At 38.8% G+C, this 20,577-nt stretch overlaps 1 protein-coding gene across 4 annotated transcripts in view; it reads right to left on the bottom strand.

The window, feature by feature from the left end:
- The window catches only part of CAPN7 (calpain 7), a 38,342-nt gene extending 21,045 nt beyond the window's left edge, over positions 1–17,297 (bottom strand). Inside the window, exons 1-8 of one of the 4 annotated variants that reach the window (XM_059063660.2) lie at positions 16,866–17,297; positions 14,496–14,604; positions 10,682–10,839; positions 8,883–8,950; positions 6,721–6,921; positions 4,906–4,992; positions 1,267–1,393; positions 129–214 (exon numbers count right to left, since the gene is read on the bottom strand). In XM_059063660.2, the coding sequence (XP_058919643.1) occupies positions 129–214; positions 1,267–1,393; positions 4,906–4,992; positions 6,721–6,921; positions 8,883–8,950; positions 10,682–10,839; positions 14,496–14,604; positions 16,866–16,967 (938 nt within the window). In that variant the 5' untranslated portion in view covers positions 16,968–17,297. The remainder of the gene's footprint in view (positions 1–128; positions 215–1,266; positions 1,394–4,905; positions 4,993–6,720; positions 6,922–8,882; positions 8,951–10,681; positions 10,840–14,495; positions 14,605–16,865) is intronic. The other 3 variants (XM_059063661.2, XM_067033809.1, XM_067033810.1) reach the window with 3 other exon arrangements.
- Positions 17,298–20,577: the final 3,280 nt, after the last annotated feature.

Raw genomic sequence — 20,577 nt, 5'->3', positions numbered from 1 at the left:
CACAAGGGCCATAATATTCTACGTGATATGCCCTCCTCACTTTCGGTGCAGATAAACCCCAAGCTTTTAATCTCTAGTTAAGAGCCAATCCTATGAAAAGGGCTAAACAGACAAATATAAAATTTTACCTGGTAATCAACTTCTTATTAAATCGTCTTTCATAAGCTGCACTGATAGCCAGTGATGCCACAAACGAACAATCTGATACTATTGTCTGTTAATAAGAATTTATTAATACATTCATTTATTCATGCAATTTCAACATTACCACAACATTTAAGCATTGCATCTAGAGCCTAACTTTTTACACTAAATATCTTGACTGTTGCTTGAACAGGAAAATAATGGAAATGCCATAGCACCAACTAACACATATTTTGTTCTAACAAATCCTAGGAAAAACAAATATTTCAATTAAGTTAATTTAGAATAATTAAATATGGATGAAGCATTCCTACATGGATAAAAAGCATACTCAACTGAATCACACTCTTTTTAATGACAAAAAATTATGGGAATTTTTAAAAAGTTGGTTTACTATAATATGACCAATTCAAAAGATTTGAATCATAGTATTTCAGGACCATTAGTTTTATACTCATGTGGAAAACATCTGTGACTTCAATGCTCAAATGTCATTAATAAAGTTTACAATAAAGTCACAGAGTTGTTCTACCACGGAAGCGTTTTATTTTTATTTTTTAATTTTTTAAAGGTTAGACTTTATTTTATTACCCAGATTCTTTTTTTTTTTTTTGGTGGTGGTACACGGGCCTCTCACTGCTGTGGACTCTCCCGTTGTGGAGCACAGGCTCCGGACGCACAGGCTCAGCGAACATGGCTCACGGGCCTATCAGCTCCACGGCATGTGGGATCTTCCCGGACCGGGGCACGAACCCGTGCGCCCTGCATTGGCAGGCGGACTCGCAACCACTGCGCCACCAGGGAAGCCCTGAAGTGTTTTAAATAAGCCCAATACCTTTCTATCTTTCATACCTATTCTCTTATCAAAGGTGAAATTCAGATTCTCAACTTTCTCATCCACAAGCACATATCAATAAACAGGATGTATATAAAAACCTGTAATTGTTCAACAGTTATCATATCTCAGTATGCCTAAGTCAACGTATGAAGGATGAATAATTTTTCCAATTATACTAATGCATCTAAATATATAATAAAAATCTAAGAAAAAAGGCAAATGCATATTCAAATTACTTTAAAATGTTGGCTTTTAATATAAAATTATACAAAATAAAAGTTTACCTGCTTTATGCTGAAACTAGATACAGTATAAATCATTGTAGGATTGTTGGTGAGGTCTTCTGGTCGTACCCATTTAGAAAATGTAGCTTTTTGTTTAGGTGATAATGGTAGCTTGCCACATCTATCACTGAAGTGATAACAAAAATTAAATAATAATAATAATGATAAAATTAATCTTAAAAGATGACTCAAAAGCAAAATTAAATTTCCTAGAGAATTTTTTTTGGTATAGTGATCACAGCTAAACTATATAATCCTAAAAAAACCCTCTGGTCAAATTTGGCTCTTTACACTTAAACCTTGAATCCAATCTGATTATCCTCTTCAGTTAAAAATAATGTACATAGATAACTGAAAGCAGAAGAGCAACCTAAACTCTTTTATATTTATTTTAAGAATATACTTTAAGAGTTTAATTTAGCATGGTTATATTCAAGAAATTCAGCTTCAGTAAAATGGAGCCATTAACAACAATACAATCTGATTCATTCAAAAGGACCGAGGAAGCTACAGATCTTTATGCTGACTCTCGACAAACTCTTCTCTGCAAGGCTAATAATGAGAGTATCTAATTACTGAGTAATAAACATGTGCCAGGTACCACACAAAAGTATTTTACATACATTATTCATTTAATCTTCAAAACAATTCTATTAAAGCAATTTTTCTGGAAAAAGCTTTAAGTGATTAAATAACTTGCAATGTCGTAGAGCTAAGAAGTAGAAGAAAGGGTATGTGAATCCAGGTCTCTGGTGCCAAATCCACCATCTTACCCATTACCCTCTACTCACACTGTGTAAGGAATATACTATGTAGTATTTCTGTAAAATTGATATACAGCACAAAATTTTAAAAATCTACCTTTCTTCAAACTGCTTCTAGAGCAAGGGCAACAAACCTTTGGGTTTCAAAAGATTTCTAGGATAATATAAGTTATATGATATGCAAACTGAAAAAAATATAACATTTTTTTTAAAAAACGACTGTTGATAGACATTAGGAGAAAGAGAGTTTTGTGGTCAGATGGGATCTGAAAACTCCTCATTAAAGTATTGGTTTTTCTCATTGTAAGGACATCTCTAAACCTTTAATAAGCCAATGTTTACTGGAACTCTCTTAGAGCAGTATATAATACTTTTCAAACTTTTTTGATGATCATCTCATAAATCTCATAGAACCACTGGTGTTCTAGGCAACATTTTGGTATCTGTGTAATATCAGGACCTGACTAAACAGACAGTGAGCTGGGTGAATTAAGAAGAATTTAAAGACAGCTATCATAACACTTTTAGGAGAAAAAATAAGGCTGAGTCAAATCTAACCTGAAATCAGAATTCAGTAAATCCAAGACTCCTTAATATCTGTTCTCTCAAGTCACCACTAAATCAACAAATTCAATGTTTATTTCTTAGAACTTTAAAAATATTTAAAATATTTAATAAATATAATGTTTATTATAATACATGACCAGAAAAGAAAAAAATTTAGTCACCCAATCTTTTTAACCAAAGATTCATACACTGGGGAGCTTTTAGCCATCAGTCTGCTATCTCTGAATTTTAAAATGTTTACTGTTACTTTTTCTTCTGATTATTCTTACTGTAAAATACTCCAGAAAACAAGAAAGGAAAAATCTTGCCAGTTAGAGCATTTAATTTTACTTGATTTTTCTTAAAATTTAATTAACTCAGTAAGTATTCACTGAGCACCTGCCACATGCCAGACACTGTGCAGGCACACGTTCTCTGTCCTCACGCAGCTTATGGTCCCGTGTGGAGGACAACCACAGAGCAAGGGGTCACACACACAAAATGTAAAATCCCAACTCTGACAAGTGCCATGCCTAAATTAAGGGAGTTGGTACAGTTATATTTTTCTGTTTCCATTACATTGTAAGCATTTTCCCATGTTACTTAATTTCTTGAAAACTTGATTGTTCATGATTGTACAAAATTCTTCTTAGGGACATTCTGTTGTATGAGCACTAAAAATATGATTTATCTCAATCTGTTACACAAAGACTGGAACTACTTATAAACAAGTTTATATCTCTGCTTTGATATAACCATTTAAGAGCATTCTAGAATAAATGATTCACATTTTCATAATTATAGTAATATTGATGAATATCTTTTATATAAATCTTCGACTAGATCTGTAAATATTTTTTAGAATTGGTTTCTTGAACTGAAATCACTGGTCACAGGGGTATAAACATTTTTGAAGTATTTGAAATGTATAGCCAAATTATGTAATATAACTTAGTATTTAACAAAATAATTATGTTCTAATAGTTAATCCTTATTATATAGTGCTTGCTACAGAACAAGCACCATTGTAAGTGCTTTATATTTTATTAACTCATTTAACCATCACAGTTAACACTATGAGGTGGATTCTATTATTACTTTAAAATCTGAGACAGATTAAAAAACTTGCAGTGTCACACAGGATATGACACTGGAGAGCGTGGGTCTGGATTCTGTGCCCTTAACGTCAGTGCTATAAGCTTCTTAGATATAAACAATTCCTAGATCCAAATCAGTCACTAGCATCACATGGGTGCCTGAGGAAAACGTTATGCTGACAACTTACTGACTTTGAGATGTTTAACTTCTGCCCATCCAAGAAGACCAAAACACTAGAAATGAGAGAGCAGCTCTTTTGTTCTTTATAGTCTTTATATATTCTGTACACAATAAGCATTCAACTCTCTGATGCTTTCCGATAATAAATACAATATAACATGCTCACTGCAGAAATTTTGAAAAATAAAAATGTTTTAAAAAGTAAATCACCTAATTTTGCTGCTTAGAGATAACCACTGTAAACATTTTGATGTATAACTTAACATCACGTTTTTCTATGTATCTATAAACACAAGAAAAATAAAATTTGGATGTTATATATAATTTTCTATCTTTTAAAATTCATATATTGCAAGCATTTTCCCTATATTCTTCGGACTTGTTTTTTTGTGGAGAGCATAATATGTAATATAATAATATGGACATGCCATTATTTAATCACTCCCGTATCGCTGGATACCAACTTTGTTTCAATAATTTTCCGCTGTAACAGACACTTTGGTAAATGCTCTTATTATATACATCTTTACCGAATTTTAGTTTCCTTGGGAAGGCTAGAAGCTGGGAGTCCCAAAACAAACCATGGTTTTAAGGTTCTTGACATATGCTGTCACTGTCCTGGCAGGCTGTGCTAACACTTTCATAATGAACCCTTTTCTTGAATTGGATCTTCTTAGTAAATAACAACCCTGTCATTCTATTCCACCTCTCCATTCAACATCTCTGCTGACTTGCTTTTCTGCTGTGATCCAACACCAACCGGGCAAATATTTACCCACTACTTACCTTGTGCCAGGTACCGCATCAGACACTATTGAGTATAACCTTAGGCAGAAGGAGGCGCGTGCGTCCCATCACCAGGGAAAGGTCGGAGGCACTCTCGCGATGCTGCCACACCTCCTTGCCACAGCCACACCTCTTTCCCAATAGAATTTTTTTATTACGCATTTTAATTTCAAGGCTATGGATTTAATTGGACTCCAGAGGATGGGAAAAGTACTGAAAAATCAAAATAATTTTGAAAGTAAACATTGCAGTAGTGCTTACTTACCAGAAAGGCATTGGGTAAGCAAAACGTTCCCTCAGATCAATGTTCATGAAAGGAACATATTCTATACCATTTATTTTTGACGTTGTCCTATAAAATACAAGAAAAAAATATAAAGTAGATGTTCAAGTCTACCGTAATTACCAATTTTATTTAAACTTCTTAAAATTTAAATGACAAGGTATGGTACTGTAATAAAATGAAACTCACCACCTCATGTAATGTTGGTTAACTTTATTTGAACAAAATTTTCACGAAATAGTTGAATACCAGAAAATAACTAATCCAATTCAGTTCAATCAGAGTTATTCTTTTAAGACTAACATCCTTTACAACAAAACAACTGTCTCAAAATAGGGCTACACTAGAGGTACTGAAAGTGTCACCAGGACACAAAGCAAATTGTTTCCTAGGCCCAAAGAGAGAAAGCAATTGCTTAGTTATCTGGGGACTTAAAAAACGTAACATTTACAATCCTGGGAAATATGTCCTTTATATTTTCTGGTTATGAGACTAAGGAATGGGTAGTGAAGAAGGTAGTGGCACAGATAACAGTTACAGCCTCTTGACAAATTTAAGAAATGTGACTTGTAGGAGTTTTGCATGTTCTCTTCCTGTTTTGTTTATATGTTTACATGCATATATTAGCTATTTCCTTGTTTCTTTCCCTCCTTTCATTTAGAAGGAGTTGCAGGGTAACTTCACAGTTTAGTCTCTAGGTCACAATATACAATGAGACAATGACTGAATTAGAGGACTAATTAATACAGCGGGTGATGAACATAACATCTGTGTATCCTCATCTTGAGATGGTGAGAGCTTTTCACGTGTATGAAGGACAGCTGCATCTTGTTAGGTAGAAACACAGAGCTGTTCTGTACTAGTGCGGAATTTCAAATGTGTGCAGAGGGGAGCATGTGGACACTGAGTAGCCAGTGTTGGACTGTCACTAGTCTCTCGGGTCCAAAACCACTCTCTTTCTCCTCCTTTGTGTTGTGCTGGTTCATATGCATTTTTTCTAGGCAAAGAGAGCCAGATTAGTAGGAGTAGAATTAAAATCTTTAGCAGGAAGAGAGAAAAATGCCCTCAGGTGGCTGCTAAAGAGGAAGGAGCCCTTCTAGTGCAACTTCAGCAAACTAGAAAGAGCAACTTCATGCCGCGTACAGCTCTAAGCAGGCTGATCCCCTTCAAAGCCCAAGTGAAGAGCAGCAGCACTGGCTCAGAAAGCGATCAAGGATTTCCACAGCCTGTTCTTTTGTATTTTTAATATCCCCTGAGGCTGCTTCCCGGGATTCCCAGCCCACGTGTTGGCAAACTTTTTCTGTAAAGGGTCAGACAGTATCTAGTTTTGGCTTTGCAGTGAGGTCTCACATATTCTGGGTTTTGTTGTTTTCTTTTTTGCAACCCTTTAAATAAATGTAAAAAAGCCATTCATAGCTTAAGGCTGCCCTTTGCTGACTCTGGCCTAGACTGCTATTTCAAGGTAACAATTAGGGCTCTGGTCACAGGTGGAAGAGATGATGGATGGTCTGCCATAGCTCTACTTTGCCCCATAACCTTGATTATTCAATTTTGAAGAATGCTAAGATTTTCAGAAAAAAATACATCTAGCGGAAATGAGAATACTAAAACATATTAGAAGGAATTTTAACCATTTCAAGTTGTGACTATGTGACAACATAATTTATAATTACATAATAATAGCACGACACATACCAAAGATGTGACTACGACTCAGCAAACCTAATGAGAGTAACATTACCTACATTGATTATGTTAACAAAACTGTTCATTACAACCAATCATAAACTAATTTACCTGAGAACTTCTATTTCTTCTGCTGTGTATCTCTGTCCTTGTGCATCACATGACTGTGGACTTATAAATGGCTGAGGTCTTTCAAGGAAGGGGTTAGTTCCTAGTGGAAAATGTGCTCTCACTGGAGGTGGCCTTGGTTTAATATTCGTTGCCTTGATTTTGCATGATGGCTTTGTTAAAGGTTCACTCAATGCTTCTGCTCTACAATAGAGAGAGGTACAGAAAAACCGTTCTAGTTTTTCTTCTCACATTTAAGCTTTCTAGAACATAAAATTTACTTCAAGAACCAGTCAAGCATCCCTAATGTAAAATTAATATATAAAATTCCTACATACTAGTCAGCAGTTCACTACTTAAGCTACTCCCAAAGGTAAGTATTTTTGCAAACAACATTTTATTGACAACATTAATTGAGCACTTATTGCATGTCAGATCCTATGCAAAGGAAGGGGGATACAATAATGTACGAAACACAAACCCTACTCTCAAGGTGCTCCTAGTGTTGTGGGTAGAGAGACAATTGCATCAAAAGTGAGATGCGAGGCTGGAAGTACTCTATGCAAGTGAATGCACAGTAGAAATTACTGACGACGGGAAGTGGGTGAGTCAGGGGACATTTTTCCAAATTAACATTTGAGCTGCAGAAGAATCCATCTGGGGAGCAAGGAAGGGTTCTAAGCAGAGAGAACAGCATGAGCAAACGTGTAACAAGCTAAGGTAATTTCAAAAGAATGGACGGGGCCCCTGTGAACACTACAAATGAGAGGCACCAGGAGATAAGACCAGTGGCATGGACTGGATCACGGAAGGCCTCACATGGTATGTAAGGGAATTTTGACTTTATTCTGCCAAAGAACTAACAATCTAAAAAACAGAAGTTCTTAATCTAAGGTGCTTATATGAGATTTAGGAGTCTTGTTAACACTCTGAAATTATATGCAAATAAAATGTTACATTATCTTTTCCGTACAGCGTGTGCATTCTTTAGAAGAGATCCTCAAAGGAGCCCATGACTGACCCATGCCCCTGCGCTGAGGATGCACTCAGAGAGTACTAGATGGGTTACCCACATAGGTAATAAAAGCCATCTATGATTCTGACTGGGGAAAGAAGTAAAAGTGGAGAAGATAGCCCATGACTTCACGAATTTGGAGAAACAAACTAAATGTTAGCTGATGGTAATGAAAAGGAGGGATAACCGCTATACCTCAATAAAAAAGAAGGGCTGGGGGTAGCACAGCTACCTAGTCTGAGCCTCAAAAGCAGATATTTTATTAATTTGCGCTATAACTATAAATGCCATTCCACCCTTTTCCTCTGTCTATAATGCTTTGTCTATACAAATAAATTCATTATTTCTCAACAAATATCTACTGAGCACATATGGTATGTCTGCCCTCTGCTAGGTGCTTGGTTTCAGCACTGAACAAAGACAAAATTCCCTGTCCTCAAAGAGCTTATATTTGGGGGACAGGGGTTAGAAGGGACGCACACATTGATAACAAATATGATAAACTGGGAAATTTCATATACCTTAGAAAACAGTAAGAGTTACAGGAAGGAATATTAGAACAGACGAAGCAGGATTAAAGTACTGGAGGAGATTAAATTTTAAACAGAATGGTGATGGCAGGCCTTATTGAAAAGCTGACATTTGAGCAAAGAGTGAAGGGAGCTACACACATGTATAATTTGAGGTATCTGCATGGCTGGCTCACTCTCAGTTTCTCCATTTCTAGCAGTAGCTCTGGAAGGGCTCTCTAGAAGTTCTCTCTTTGGAAGTCTGATATTAAACAACAGAAGGGAGTCTACCATTTCAAATTCCATAATCATTTTTGTTTTAGACACAGCAAAAACAAAATAAAATACTTCTTGACTGATTTGTTATTTTTTGAGTTTAAAGCAGGGATGAAGACACAGAGATGAATAAGATGCTCTCTGTTCTCCTAAGGAGTTCACCATCTAATGAGCCAAAATGACATGTAGAAAAAAGCAGCAGGGAACTAGAGAGGGGTAAATTCACTCAGAGGAAGAAGGCAGCTTTGTTCTGGATCGCAGGTTTGTTACCGCGAGCTCCACCACACATTCAGATAAACCTGCTGCACTGAAGTAACACAGTTCGCTGCCACCCTCGGGGACGAACTCGAGAGGCCAAAACTCACCTGTCTAGTGCCTGTCGTGCCAACTGCTTCAGTTTGTTTTGCAGAGTTTTATCAGCGGTTTCATAAGACTTAAGAGAAAGAGAGACAGATGTTCCAAAGCATAATTATTAATTTGCCTGATCCATCATATTTCTAAGCAAAAAAAAAATTACAATGCACATTACATTTCTTAAAATTATGAGAGAATAAACCAAGACACTTTATTTTTGTCCTTAAAGGTATCATTTAAATTGTCCTGAAAACTCATCACTGAGGTAAAACCTAACACCGCTTAATTCGGACAGGTGGTTAAGTGGAACACAACCGTATAATCACGGTGCCACAGAAGGCCTGGCAGCAGGAACCCCAGAAGAGCAGGGCTACTGTACTAAGTGAAATAAGTCAGCAGGAGAAAGACAACCACCTTATGCCTTCATTCATATGTGGAGTCTAAAAGACAAAACAAATAAACAAACAAAATAAAACAAACTTATAGGTACAGAGAACAGATTAGTGGTTTCCAGAGGGGAAGGGGGTTGGGGGACGGGTGAAATGGGCGAAGGGGGTCAACTGTATGGGGATGGAAGGTAACCAGACTTGCGGTGGTGATCACTTTGCTGTGCATACAGATGGTGAATTATAATGCTGTACTGTGCACTGAAACTCACATAATTAAAAACAAAAAACCCCAGCACTTACCCGTAGTCTCAGGTACCTACAGAAACGAGGCTAGATAGTTCCTCTGAATAAAAGACCTTGGACAAAGAGCTGGCCCTCTGAACAATGCTGAGAACACCACTCTCTACCACATCACATCCTCCTGTCAATGCGCTACCCTCACGCACTAGATGCCCCGGAGAGCTAACAGGCCCACCGGGCTCCTCGGGAAGCAGTAAAAACCGCTCAACATGTAGACTCTACACTGTAAATTAATAAAGCTCTCCCAAACCACTAACTTATTTTTTAGTGTATGAAATTGAAAAAAAAAAGGGGGAAGTTTTATTTTTTGTGTGATGAACCAAAGTTGTTTTTTCCCTTTTTAAAAAATTGAAGTATTTACAATGTTGTGTTAGTTTCAGGTATACAGAAAAGTGATTCAGTTATACATATATATCTATTTTCAGATTCCTTCCCATTATAGTTTATTACAAGATATTGGGTATAGTTCCCTGTGCTATACAGTACATCTTTGTTGTTTATCTATTTTAAATACAGTAGTGTATATCTATTAATCTCAAACTCCTAATTTATCCCTCCCCCAGGAAGTTTATTTTAAATTCACAAATTGTGATGGTGAATTCTTCCTATAATAAGTTAATTTTAGTTATAGGGGTATAAAAAGGTCAAAAATGGTACCTATAATTTAAAAAACAATTGCCAAGGGACTCAGTCTCAATACTGTCAAATTTTTAACAAGATGTTAAAGTCCATTATTAATTTTCTATTCTTCGCTATCTTTTTTTTTTGTTTTTTTTTTGCAATACACGGGCCTCTCACTGCCGCGGCCTCTCCCATTGCGGAGCACCGGCTCCGGACGCGCAGGCTCAGCGGCCATGGGTCACAGGCCCAGCCGCTCCGCAGCATGTGGGATCTTCCCGGACCGGGGCACGAGCCCGTGTCCCCTGCATCGGCAGGCGGACTCTCAACCACTGCGCCACCAGGGAAGCCCCCTCTTCGCTATCTTTTAACAAGGAGTAACTTAGTTACGTGTATAATAACAGGATAATTTTTTTTCTTTAAGGAATTGTTAAGTAAAACTCACTAGTAAGGGGAGAAATTTCTTAGGATAATTCTACCAAACTTGTAGCTATTATACATACGGTTTTCAGACAGAGATCTACAGCTTCTGTATACAGTTCTATAGCATCTTCAACGTTCCCTTTTTCATCTTCGTCAAAAGCTTGTGTAACGAGGAAATGGGCACGCTCTAAGTCCAACTGATGTTTTGATTTCAAAGGATCCGCACTCTTTGACTGAACTAGGATAGGAAAAAAAAGCCACACAGAAGAACTAGCATAGAAAGAAAGCCACATAGCTATATATGTATCCAGGGAACAACATACCATTTTAATATAGTCTTACCAAAACTCTATAATCCTTCATTTAAAAATCTTAGCAAGGTAAAAAAAATCCTTAAAAAAATTTCCCCTAAATTTCTGTCCCTACCAGCACTTTCTTCATTTAAAAAATAAAACATAGGAGTTCTCCCCACAAAAAACAAAACTGAAAGTTGGAAAAGACTAAATCAAAAGAAACTCAATTATGTCTTAAGGTAATTTAAATTTTTATTCAGTAGAGACAATAATTATATAAGATACTAGGCCTTGATGATAAAATGTATGCTGTTTCCTATTCATCTGGGTCCAGAATAAGCTATATTTTTACTGCTTTTTGAAATAAGTGCTTGTTTTTAATATAAAGATATGTATCCATAAGAGACCTGCATCTAGAATATATAAAGATCTCTTAAACCCAACTTAAAATGGGTGTGATGATTATATCATCAACTTGTGTCAACTTGACTGGATCACAGGTTACCCAGTTATTTGGCTAAACAAGATTTCTGGGTAGCCTGTGAGGATGTTTCTGAATGAAAGTAGCATTTGCATTGACACTGAAAGCAGACTGCCCTCCCCAGTGTGGGTGGGCATCATCTAATCCACTGTGGGCCTGAACAGAACAAAAGGCAGAGGGGGAGAATCTGCCCTCACTGCAGGACTGCGTGAGCTGACACATTGGTCTTCTCCTGACCTCAGACTGGAACTCACACCATCAGGTCCCCTGCTTCTCAGGCCTTTGCACTTGGACTGAACCACACCACTGGCTTTCCTGAATCTCTAGCTTTCCTCTAGTCTCTAGGGCAAATAGTGGGACTTCTTAGTCTCCATAATTGAATGAGCCAATTCCTCAAAATAAATCTCTTTATGTACATCCTACTGGTTCTATTTCTCTGGAGAACCCTGACTTATACCATGGGCAAAGGATCTGTATAGCCATTTCTCCAAAGCAGATATTCAATGGCCAATTGGCACACGAAAAGATACTCAACATCATTTGCCGTCAGGGAAGTGCATATCAAAACCACAATAAGATGCCATTTTATACCCACTAGGATGGCTAAAATAAAAAAGACAGAAAATAACAAGTGTTGATAAGGATGTGAAGGAAATGGAACATTGCTGGTGGAATTGTAAGGTGGTATATAGCCCCTGTGGAAAACAGTTTAGCAGTTCCTCAAAAAGTTAGACATCAAGCTACCATATGACCTAGCAGTTCTACTTGTGGGTATATATCCAAGAGAACTGAAAACATATGTCCACACAAAAACTTAGACACAAGTGGTCATAACAGCATTACTAATAATAGACAAAAGGTAGAACCAAGCCAATGTCCACCAACTGATGAATGCATAAATAAAATGTGGTATATTAATACAATGGTGTATTAACCACAAAAAGAAATGAAGCACTGATACATGCTACAAAATGGATAAACCCTGAAAACATTACGCTAAATAAAAGAAGCCAGACACAAAAGATCACATACTGATGACTCCATTTACATGAAATGTCCAGAACAGGCAAATCCATGGAGATGGAAAATAGATTAGTGGTTGCTAGGGCCTAGGGTGTGGAATGGGGAGTGACTACTAATGGCTAAGAGATTTCTTTAAGGGTGACAAAAATGTTCTGAGGTTAGATAGTGGTGATGGTTGCACAACTCTGGGAATACACTAAGAACCACTGAACTGTACACTGTAAACAGCTGAATGTTATGGTATGTGAATTACACCTCAATAAAACCTTTTTTTTTTAAGTTTTAAATTTTGTTTGTCTCAAAATTGTGTCTGATCTTTTAATAAATGTAACCCTAGGTAACACCTCTCTAAAGTATGTATTAATCCCATTTATTAAATGAATGTTAAAATATTTAGCTTCTCAGCCTTGGCACTACTGACATTTTCTACTGGATAATTCTTTGCTGGGGACGGTACTATGCATTATAGGATTTTCCCTGTAGCACCATCCCTGCCCTCTACCCAACCAGATGCTAGTAGTATACTGCATCCCTACTCCAGCATAAACACCAAACATCTCTCCAGACATTGCCAAATGTCTCCTGAGGGGCAAAACCAATTCTAATTGAGAATAACTATCTAGGCTAAGGTTTCACAGCTTCAATGGAAGGGTAGGGACTCAATTTAGATCTTTTAATTCCAAGTCTTGAGTTTCTTATACTACACTGGTGAACTTCAAACTGGGTTACTTTTCCCCAACCCTAAAGTCAAGCCATCTCTCAAAGTCTCTCGACTGTCAGCAGATTTTATCTGTTTTAAAAATTGGGGTTATGAACAAGATTTTTATTTGATAAAGGACTCTCCTGCTTGAAATAATAATTAAGTAAACCATTTAATTCTCTACAGATTACATGCCATTTATTGAACAAAATAAGTCAAAATCCAGCAAAACATTTAATGTATATCATGCTTTAAAAATCCTTTTAGAACTTTACTTATATTTCACTGGCAAGTTTTCATTCTTCAAGAGATTAGGGCTGTCTCATTCTGTGCCTGAGTATCATATAAACATCACATTTATAAATTTAAAAACTTCATTTACTTAGCTGGGAAAATGAAGTGCCTCTGACTTCCATGGTATTTTGAATACATGAATCAGTATAACTTTGTATTAAGTGAGGCCCTTGACACACAGGCAGTCCACTTTTCAATGCATGCAATTTCTGGGCACTGTCTTAAAGGAGAGTGCCATGTCTGTAAGGGGACTGTCATAACAAGAAATCCAACGATCAAATCTACTTTATCCTAACTATGAGCTTGTAACTGCTCATATCTATTCAGAATGAGTGGTAGAAAGTAGCACAAAGTCCATCAGAGAATGCTGAATAAGACTCCTCTAAGCTTGTGGCTTTACTATACAGCCACAGAAAAAAAGGGGTTAAAAAGAGTCCTCAGTGACATGAATGCATTCCTAAAACAAATGTCAATAGATGATCATTTTCTTTCCTATCATGTGAACAGCAGATTTCTCCAGGAACCACTTACCTCTAACAGAACTGCGATCATTAAGCCTGTGAACTTGTTTCACAGCATTTGCAAAAATAACTACAGGTTGCTCCAGGTCTCTGCTTACATGTCCCTTTTCCAAGATGTGGTTTAAAACAAGAGTTTAGCTAAGGTCTTGAGGTTGAGGATATCGATATAGTAAAGACTGTGACCCCACTGTTGAAGTCTTCAGACACTGAAGAGGAGGAGTCACTTAATTTTAATATCAGGAGAGGGCACATGACAGATGTTTAAAAGATTTTAACAGGGTCCTAATACTGACTCTGCCAATGATACACTGTTCAAATGTAGATAGTTCATCTCTATCCTCTGGGAAATGAGGATATCAGACTATATCACCTCTAAGGTTCCTCTTCACAGATTTCTCACTTACTTCCGCATTATGATTTTCAAAGATGTGATTACCAAAAAAGAAATGAGCAGCAACCAAGTAAGGATCAAGAATTGAAGATGAAAACGAAATGGAAAGAGAAACACAGGGGAAAAGTAAGATGTGATGGGACAGAAGAAAAATAAAAATACAGTGACATGGTTAGTAGTCCTTTACCAACCTGCGGAATGTAAAGCCTGCACTCTTTCCAGATACTCATTTATTTTTTCTTGAATATGTTCTAGGCTTGATCCTGCCATCTCAGCATAAATTAAAGCTTGTGCAGCTTCCTAAAAATAAAAAAAAGAATTCAAAGGAATCTAACAGATCAATTACAATTTGAATTTTCTTTACCACTTTAACTATTGGTTTCTATAAATGACAAAACAAGAATGTCTTTATGATACAGTAATTTTTTTTGTAAAGTAAATGAGTTATTTATTCCTTTACTACTTTTTTTTTCAGTTCTCAATGCTCTCTTTGTCCTACTGTGGAAAATTTATGAAGTCAAATAGAAGGGGTTGATTATAAGTATTTTCTTAGAATAACTGTGATTTATATGTTCTCTGTTTTCCTTTTTCTTTATGCAATAGGTCAGAGTTGAAATTATATACTGTGAAAAGGTGAATTGAGTCTTGAAAGCATTAGAACAGATAATACCCGATACAATTAAATTAAATATCAATAAAAGATTATAAGAAATTATAAAGGTTGAATATCTCACAGTGGAAAGAAAATCATTTTCTCCACAGAAAATATTGTCAAAGGGGGACACATTTTACGGCAGATTTCAGTTGTATGAAATAAACTTATTTTAATTAAGAAAACCTGGATTTGTCTTCCAGTTATTCCATGACTTCCTCAGCCAGTTAGGCTGTGCTCGCGAGGAAAAGCCTCCATTCTCGCCATCACCATTCCAGGAGGGTGACCAACGCTACCACACACAAGAACCACAGAGAGACTTTCCCAAGTACCACCACCTTCCCTGCAGTAATCTAAGCTTGTGCACTTCAAGGAACCTCACGCCTTGTTATCTGGATCCAAAGAAGCCATCTACTGAGCATCACTTTTTGAATCCAGTTATTGGAGGAGTTGTTTCCCTGAACCTACAAAATCAGTAAGATGAATACAGTTGTGATCCAAATGGAAATTGGGGGTAGAAAAGGTATGTTTTCCTCAGATTCTGCAATTCAGATATTTCAGGGGAGAAAAATATAACTGTACATGTAAATATTAAAACTAATTTTAAAAATTGTTGGTATCAACTTTATTTTGCTCATTTTGCTTACACTTGAAAGTGATTAACAATTAAGGAATCCCTAACAGAACAGCATAAAGGCAGAAAACACTAAATATCTGATACAGTTTACATAAATAGCTCCTAGAGACACAACCACTTTTCTGATTCTCTCAAGGAAAAGAAATTCTTCATAGCAACATGCATGTAATCCTACAGCAAAACAAGAGGCACTGTACAGTACTTCCTTTCGCTTTAAAAAAGCTATTTTATATTACACTATTTTTACCTATGAACATTTGTCAGTTATTTCACAAAACTAATAAAACACAGTTTTACTTTTAAAGAAATACCACCGTCATGAAATTGTCAAAAAAAAGTCCAAAAAGAATGATTCTGAAACACACCCAAAGTCTCTAAATATAGATTATAAAATGAAGGCAATCAAATATTAATCTGAGAAAAGCAAACCACGCATTATTGACAGCACATAGGTTTATGGAAAAAAATTACGACTACTGTATTATCTAATTCTTTCTAAAAGAAAAGATGACAATGTCAAGAAGATACAGCTATCTGCACGGGGAGCCGGAGGGGTGTGTTTGCAAATGCTCAGGATTGGGGAGCAGGCGGTGGACTGCGAGCTCCTACTCTAATTTAATATTTCTGGCCCCAGTAATTTACCCAAAAGAAATATCAAAGAAACGTGTAAAGCATTAGCTATAAGGGTATTATGATGCTGAAGATCCATAATGAACATAAAATGGCCAGAAGAGTTTGTAAACAAACTATGGCACACCCACATAATGGAATACTATACTTCTATAATTAACAAGTTTATACTATGAAACTTTAAAAAAATTCAAAAAATTTTAGAAGTTCAAATGAAAGAACAGATTTTAAAAAGTATAAACAGTCTGATCCAAGTTAGTTTTTTTAAGAAGGTGTGTACACACACATGCGTAGAAAACCAAAGATACGTAGAAGTCAAATACTAGGATACGCGATGTTCTATTCTTATTTGATTGACTTTCTGCGTTCTTCCGTGAGCACTGTTTCCGTGTACATCCGTGACGGTGAGAAGCTGCGAGCTGACAGCCCAGCTCCGCCGCCGCCCTCAGGAGCGGTCAGCTGGGGGCTCGCCGGCCAGGACCGACCCCAAAGCGGCGACCAAGCCCACCTCGGGCCAGACCCTGGGGCGGGGGCAGGCCTGACCCCTCAGCCCGGCCACCGCCCCGAGAGGGACAGCGGGACGGGGGACCGCCACGCCGAGCGCGCCCGTCCCCTCGGCACCTGGACCCATCCCCGGCCCACCTTGTAGTAAAACACGGCCTCCGAGTAGCGGCCCTCGTGGTCGCGCTGCACCGCCAGTCGCGCGAACTGCACCGCGTCCCGCTCCAGCGCCGCCGAGTCCATGGCTGCCCTGCACCGAGGACCCCCGCCGACCGCCGCGCGCCCGGGGACCGGGCGAGGACCCGGGCCTCGCGGAAAGAGCGACAGAGCTCACTTCCGGCGGCTGAGAGAGGACGGCGACCGGTCCCTCGGCAAAACTCCGACTCCTATCCTGCGGGCAATCTCGCTCCGCGGCGGCCGCATTCCCCGTCTCCCCTACCGGCCACACTGCGCAGGCGCAGCCTGGCCGGCGCAGGTGTTTCGGTAGCCTGGGCTGCCGGGTTCGCCGGAGGGTGCGGGAAGGCGCGGGCGGTGGGCAGGGCCCGGCCTACGCGGTGCCGTGTGCACGTGACTGCCGGGGCTCCCGGGATTGGGCAGGCAAAAGAGGTGCCACGTCTGAGCGGCTGCCGGCTTCGCAGGCTGCCTGTCCTGGCGGTGACTGTGGAGCCTGTTGCCTGCCAGGCTGGGAGGAGGGGCGCATGCGCCTCCCGGAACATTTTTTTCCCCCTCTGAGTGTAAGGAGGTGAGCAGTGCTTCACAACATCATCTGAGATGACTTTTTTTTTTTAAAATTAGGGAAGTGAAGTAAGGATATACGATTCTTATGTGATACTTTTTAATAACATTTATATCCACAAGCTGAGTCTTAATTAACCCTGTATACATGCCCCAGTGTATGGTATTGATTGAATTGTCAAGAAACAAGGTAATGCATTTTCCCGTGTACTTCTCCTTAGGTTAACTTAATGCTGTTGTAATTAAATACTCAATTAGGTGATTATTTGATTAATGTTTCTCTCTCTCTCCCTTAAAACTCTGAATTAAGAAATAATAAAAATAAACTAGTGAGAGGCTCCACAATACGGATAAAACTCAAAATTCACGCGAAGTCAACGAAGAAAGACACAAGAATACAGACTAAGCGACTTTGTTTACAAGGAATACTAGTAAAGACGAATCTAATCAATAACGTAAGAAGTTGTTAAGGAGCCATTGACTAAAACTGCCTGCCTTGGCAGAGCACCATAACACATTTGCTTCAGCCTCCCACCCAGGATGTAACACCTTTGCTTCAGTCTCCCACCTCAGGATACTTCAAAAGAACACAAAGCCAGTGAAGGGCCCACAACCAACCCAGGGAAAATCTAGGAGAGGCCAAGAAGCAGAGGAGACACCAGTCCATAAGATGTCTTGCCAATCTCCCCAGAAACCCTCGTGCTGGAAACCATCTTGACTGAAGAATGCACCAGGAAGGGCCCTGAGTTGGACCAAGTGAAGGCAAAAGCAAGGTGATTGGCCAGAGACAACCGCAACCCAGAAAGCTAACTGCACCACCGTAAAACCTGAGACTGCGAGCCATGAGGCAGAGCAGTTCTCTTGGGTTCCCTTACCCTGCTGCTGTCCGCCTGAGGGACGCTTTCCAATAGTCTTTTGCTTTGTCAGTGCTGTGTCTCCTCGGACAATTCATTTCCGAGTGTTGGACAAGAGCCCACTCTCTTGCCCTCAAAGAGATCCCATCCAGTGACAAAATCACATGAATGGTTGGGAAGGGTTAAGGGAACCTTTGGAGGTGATGGAAATGTTTTGTATCTTGTTTGTGGGTGATGTCAAAATGTACATCCATTTGTTAAAACCCATCACACTGTACATTTTAAATGTGTGCTACTACCCTATTTACAATAGCCAAGACGTGGAAACAACCTAAATGTCCATCGATAGATGAATGGTTAACAAAGAGGTGGTACATATATACAATGGAATAATACTCAGCCATAAAACAGAATGAAATAATGCTATTTGCAGCAACATGGATGGATCTAGAGATTATCATATTAAGTGAAGTCAGAAAGAGAAAGACATATACCATATGATATCACTTATATGTGGGATCTAAAACACAACACAAATGAACATATCTATGAAACGGAAACAGGCTCACAGACATAGAGAACAAACTTGTGGTTGCCAAGGGTGAGGGGGCATGGGGGAGGGAAGGATTGGGAGTTTGGGATTAGGAGATGAAAACTATTATATATAGGATGGGTAAGCAACAAGGTCCTACTGTATATAGAAACCATATGGAAAAGAATATGAAAAAGAATATATGTATATATAACTGAATCACTTTGCTGTATAGCAAAAAAGATAAATGCATGCTCCTAATTTTTCTTAATTACACCTCAATAAAATTGTTTTGGTCAGTTGGCCTGTATTTATTTATTTATTTAATTTATTTTTTAATTTTTTTTGCGGTACGCAGGCCTCTCACTGCTGTGACCTCTCCCATTGTGGAGCTCAGGCTCCGGACGTGCAGGCTCAGCGGCCATGGCTCATGGGCCCAGCTGCTCCACGGCATGTGGGATCTTCCTGGACTGGGGCACGAACCCGCGTACCCTGCATCGGCAGGTGGACTCCCAACCACTGCGCCACCAGGGAAACCCTGACCTGCATTTAAATGGGACTCATTTCTTAATTAACCGTTTCTTCACATTTTGTGAAGTTAATAGTAATAACTATCTCATTGGACTGTTGTAAAGAGCATAGGTGGAGAATTTGACTCTGCCTGGCACAAAGATGGTTCCCATTATTAGCTACAACAGTTTCATAACTGAAGCAGGGATGGTTTCTGTCTTCACCAGGTTTATCCCAGAATTAAGCCCAAGCTTTGGCCCAGAGCAGGTGTTGGATAAATATTTCAAAATGTTGAGTGAGTGAACTCCCCAACTAAATATACTCAATGCACCCTCCCCCATCTTGATTCTAAAGAACGAAATAGAAATTCCTTAGCACAGAGTAGAAGGTCCTTCAGAACAGCTCAGGGTGTGTTCCCAGGGTGTCTTCAGCCACTGTCTGGCAGGAATGGATCCTCAAGTTGCAGCAGATGAATGCAGCTTTACTCACTCATAAGAGGACTTCTGTGTCTAATGTTTCCCTCTCATCTCAGCTTATAGAAGTCCTAGCCCACCTTGAAGGGGGCTTTTCTAACTCTCCCAGGCAGTTGTGACCCCTCCTGGTACCTGCTCATTTATTCCCTTATTCCTTGTTCACTTATTCACTGAACACTGGATGCCTGCTTGGTGCCAGGCACAGAGTGACACATTGAAGATACAAAGACAAATGAGAGAGAGTGAGATAAAGCTAGGTAAAAGCAAGTCGAAGCTTCAAAGTATCTGCAGTCTTTAACAACATTGAGACTTCCAATCCATGAACATGGTAAACCTCTCCACATATTCAGGCCTTCTCTCATTGTTCTCGGCAGTGTTCTGTAGGGCACAGGTCTTATACATCCATCTTTTGACAGATTTATCTCCAAGCATTTCATATATCTGATGCTATTTTAAGTGGCGTTGTTTATCTAGTTTCAATTTCCAATTGTTTTTGCTAGTATATAGGAATAGAGTTGATATTTATATATTGACATTATATTCTGCAGTCACGGATTATCCAGAAAACCCTGGAGTGAGGTGGTGGAGCCTCATGACACCTGCCTCTGGGGAATGTATGCCAGTATGTCCAGTAGCACTGCCACCTGCTCTACCAGGTCTGTGATGCTTACCAGGGCAGAATTTGCCCAACGTTAAGCACTCAGAGGTGCTTGGTCAAAATGCCCTCATCCTGCAGTATGGGGGCCCCC

The sequence above is a fragment of the Kogia breviceps genome, chromosome 5, assembly GCF_026419965.1.
Source record: "Kogia breviceps isolate mKogBre1 chromosome 5, mKogBre1 haplotype 1, whole genome shotgun sequence".
Taxonomy (NCBI): Eukaryota; Metazoa; Chordata; class Mammalia; order Artiodactyla; family Physeteridae; genus Kogia; species Kogia breviceps.
The sequence above is the reverse complement of the archived record's forward strand: the minus strand, read 5'-3'. Positions and strand labels throughout refer to the sequence as shown.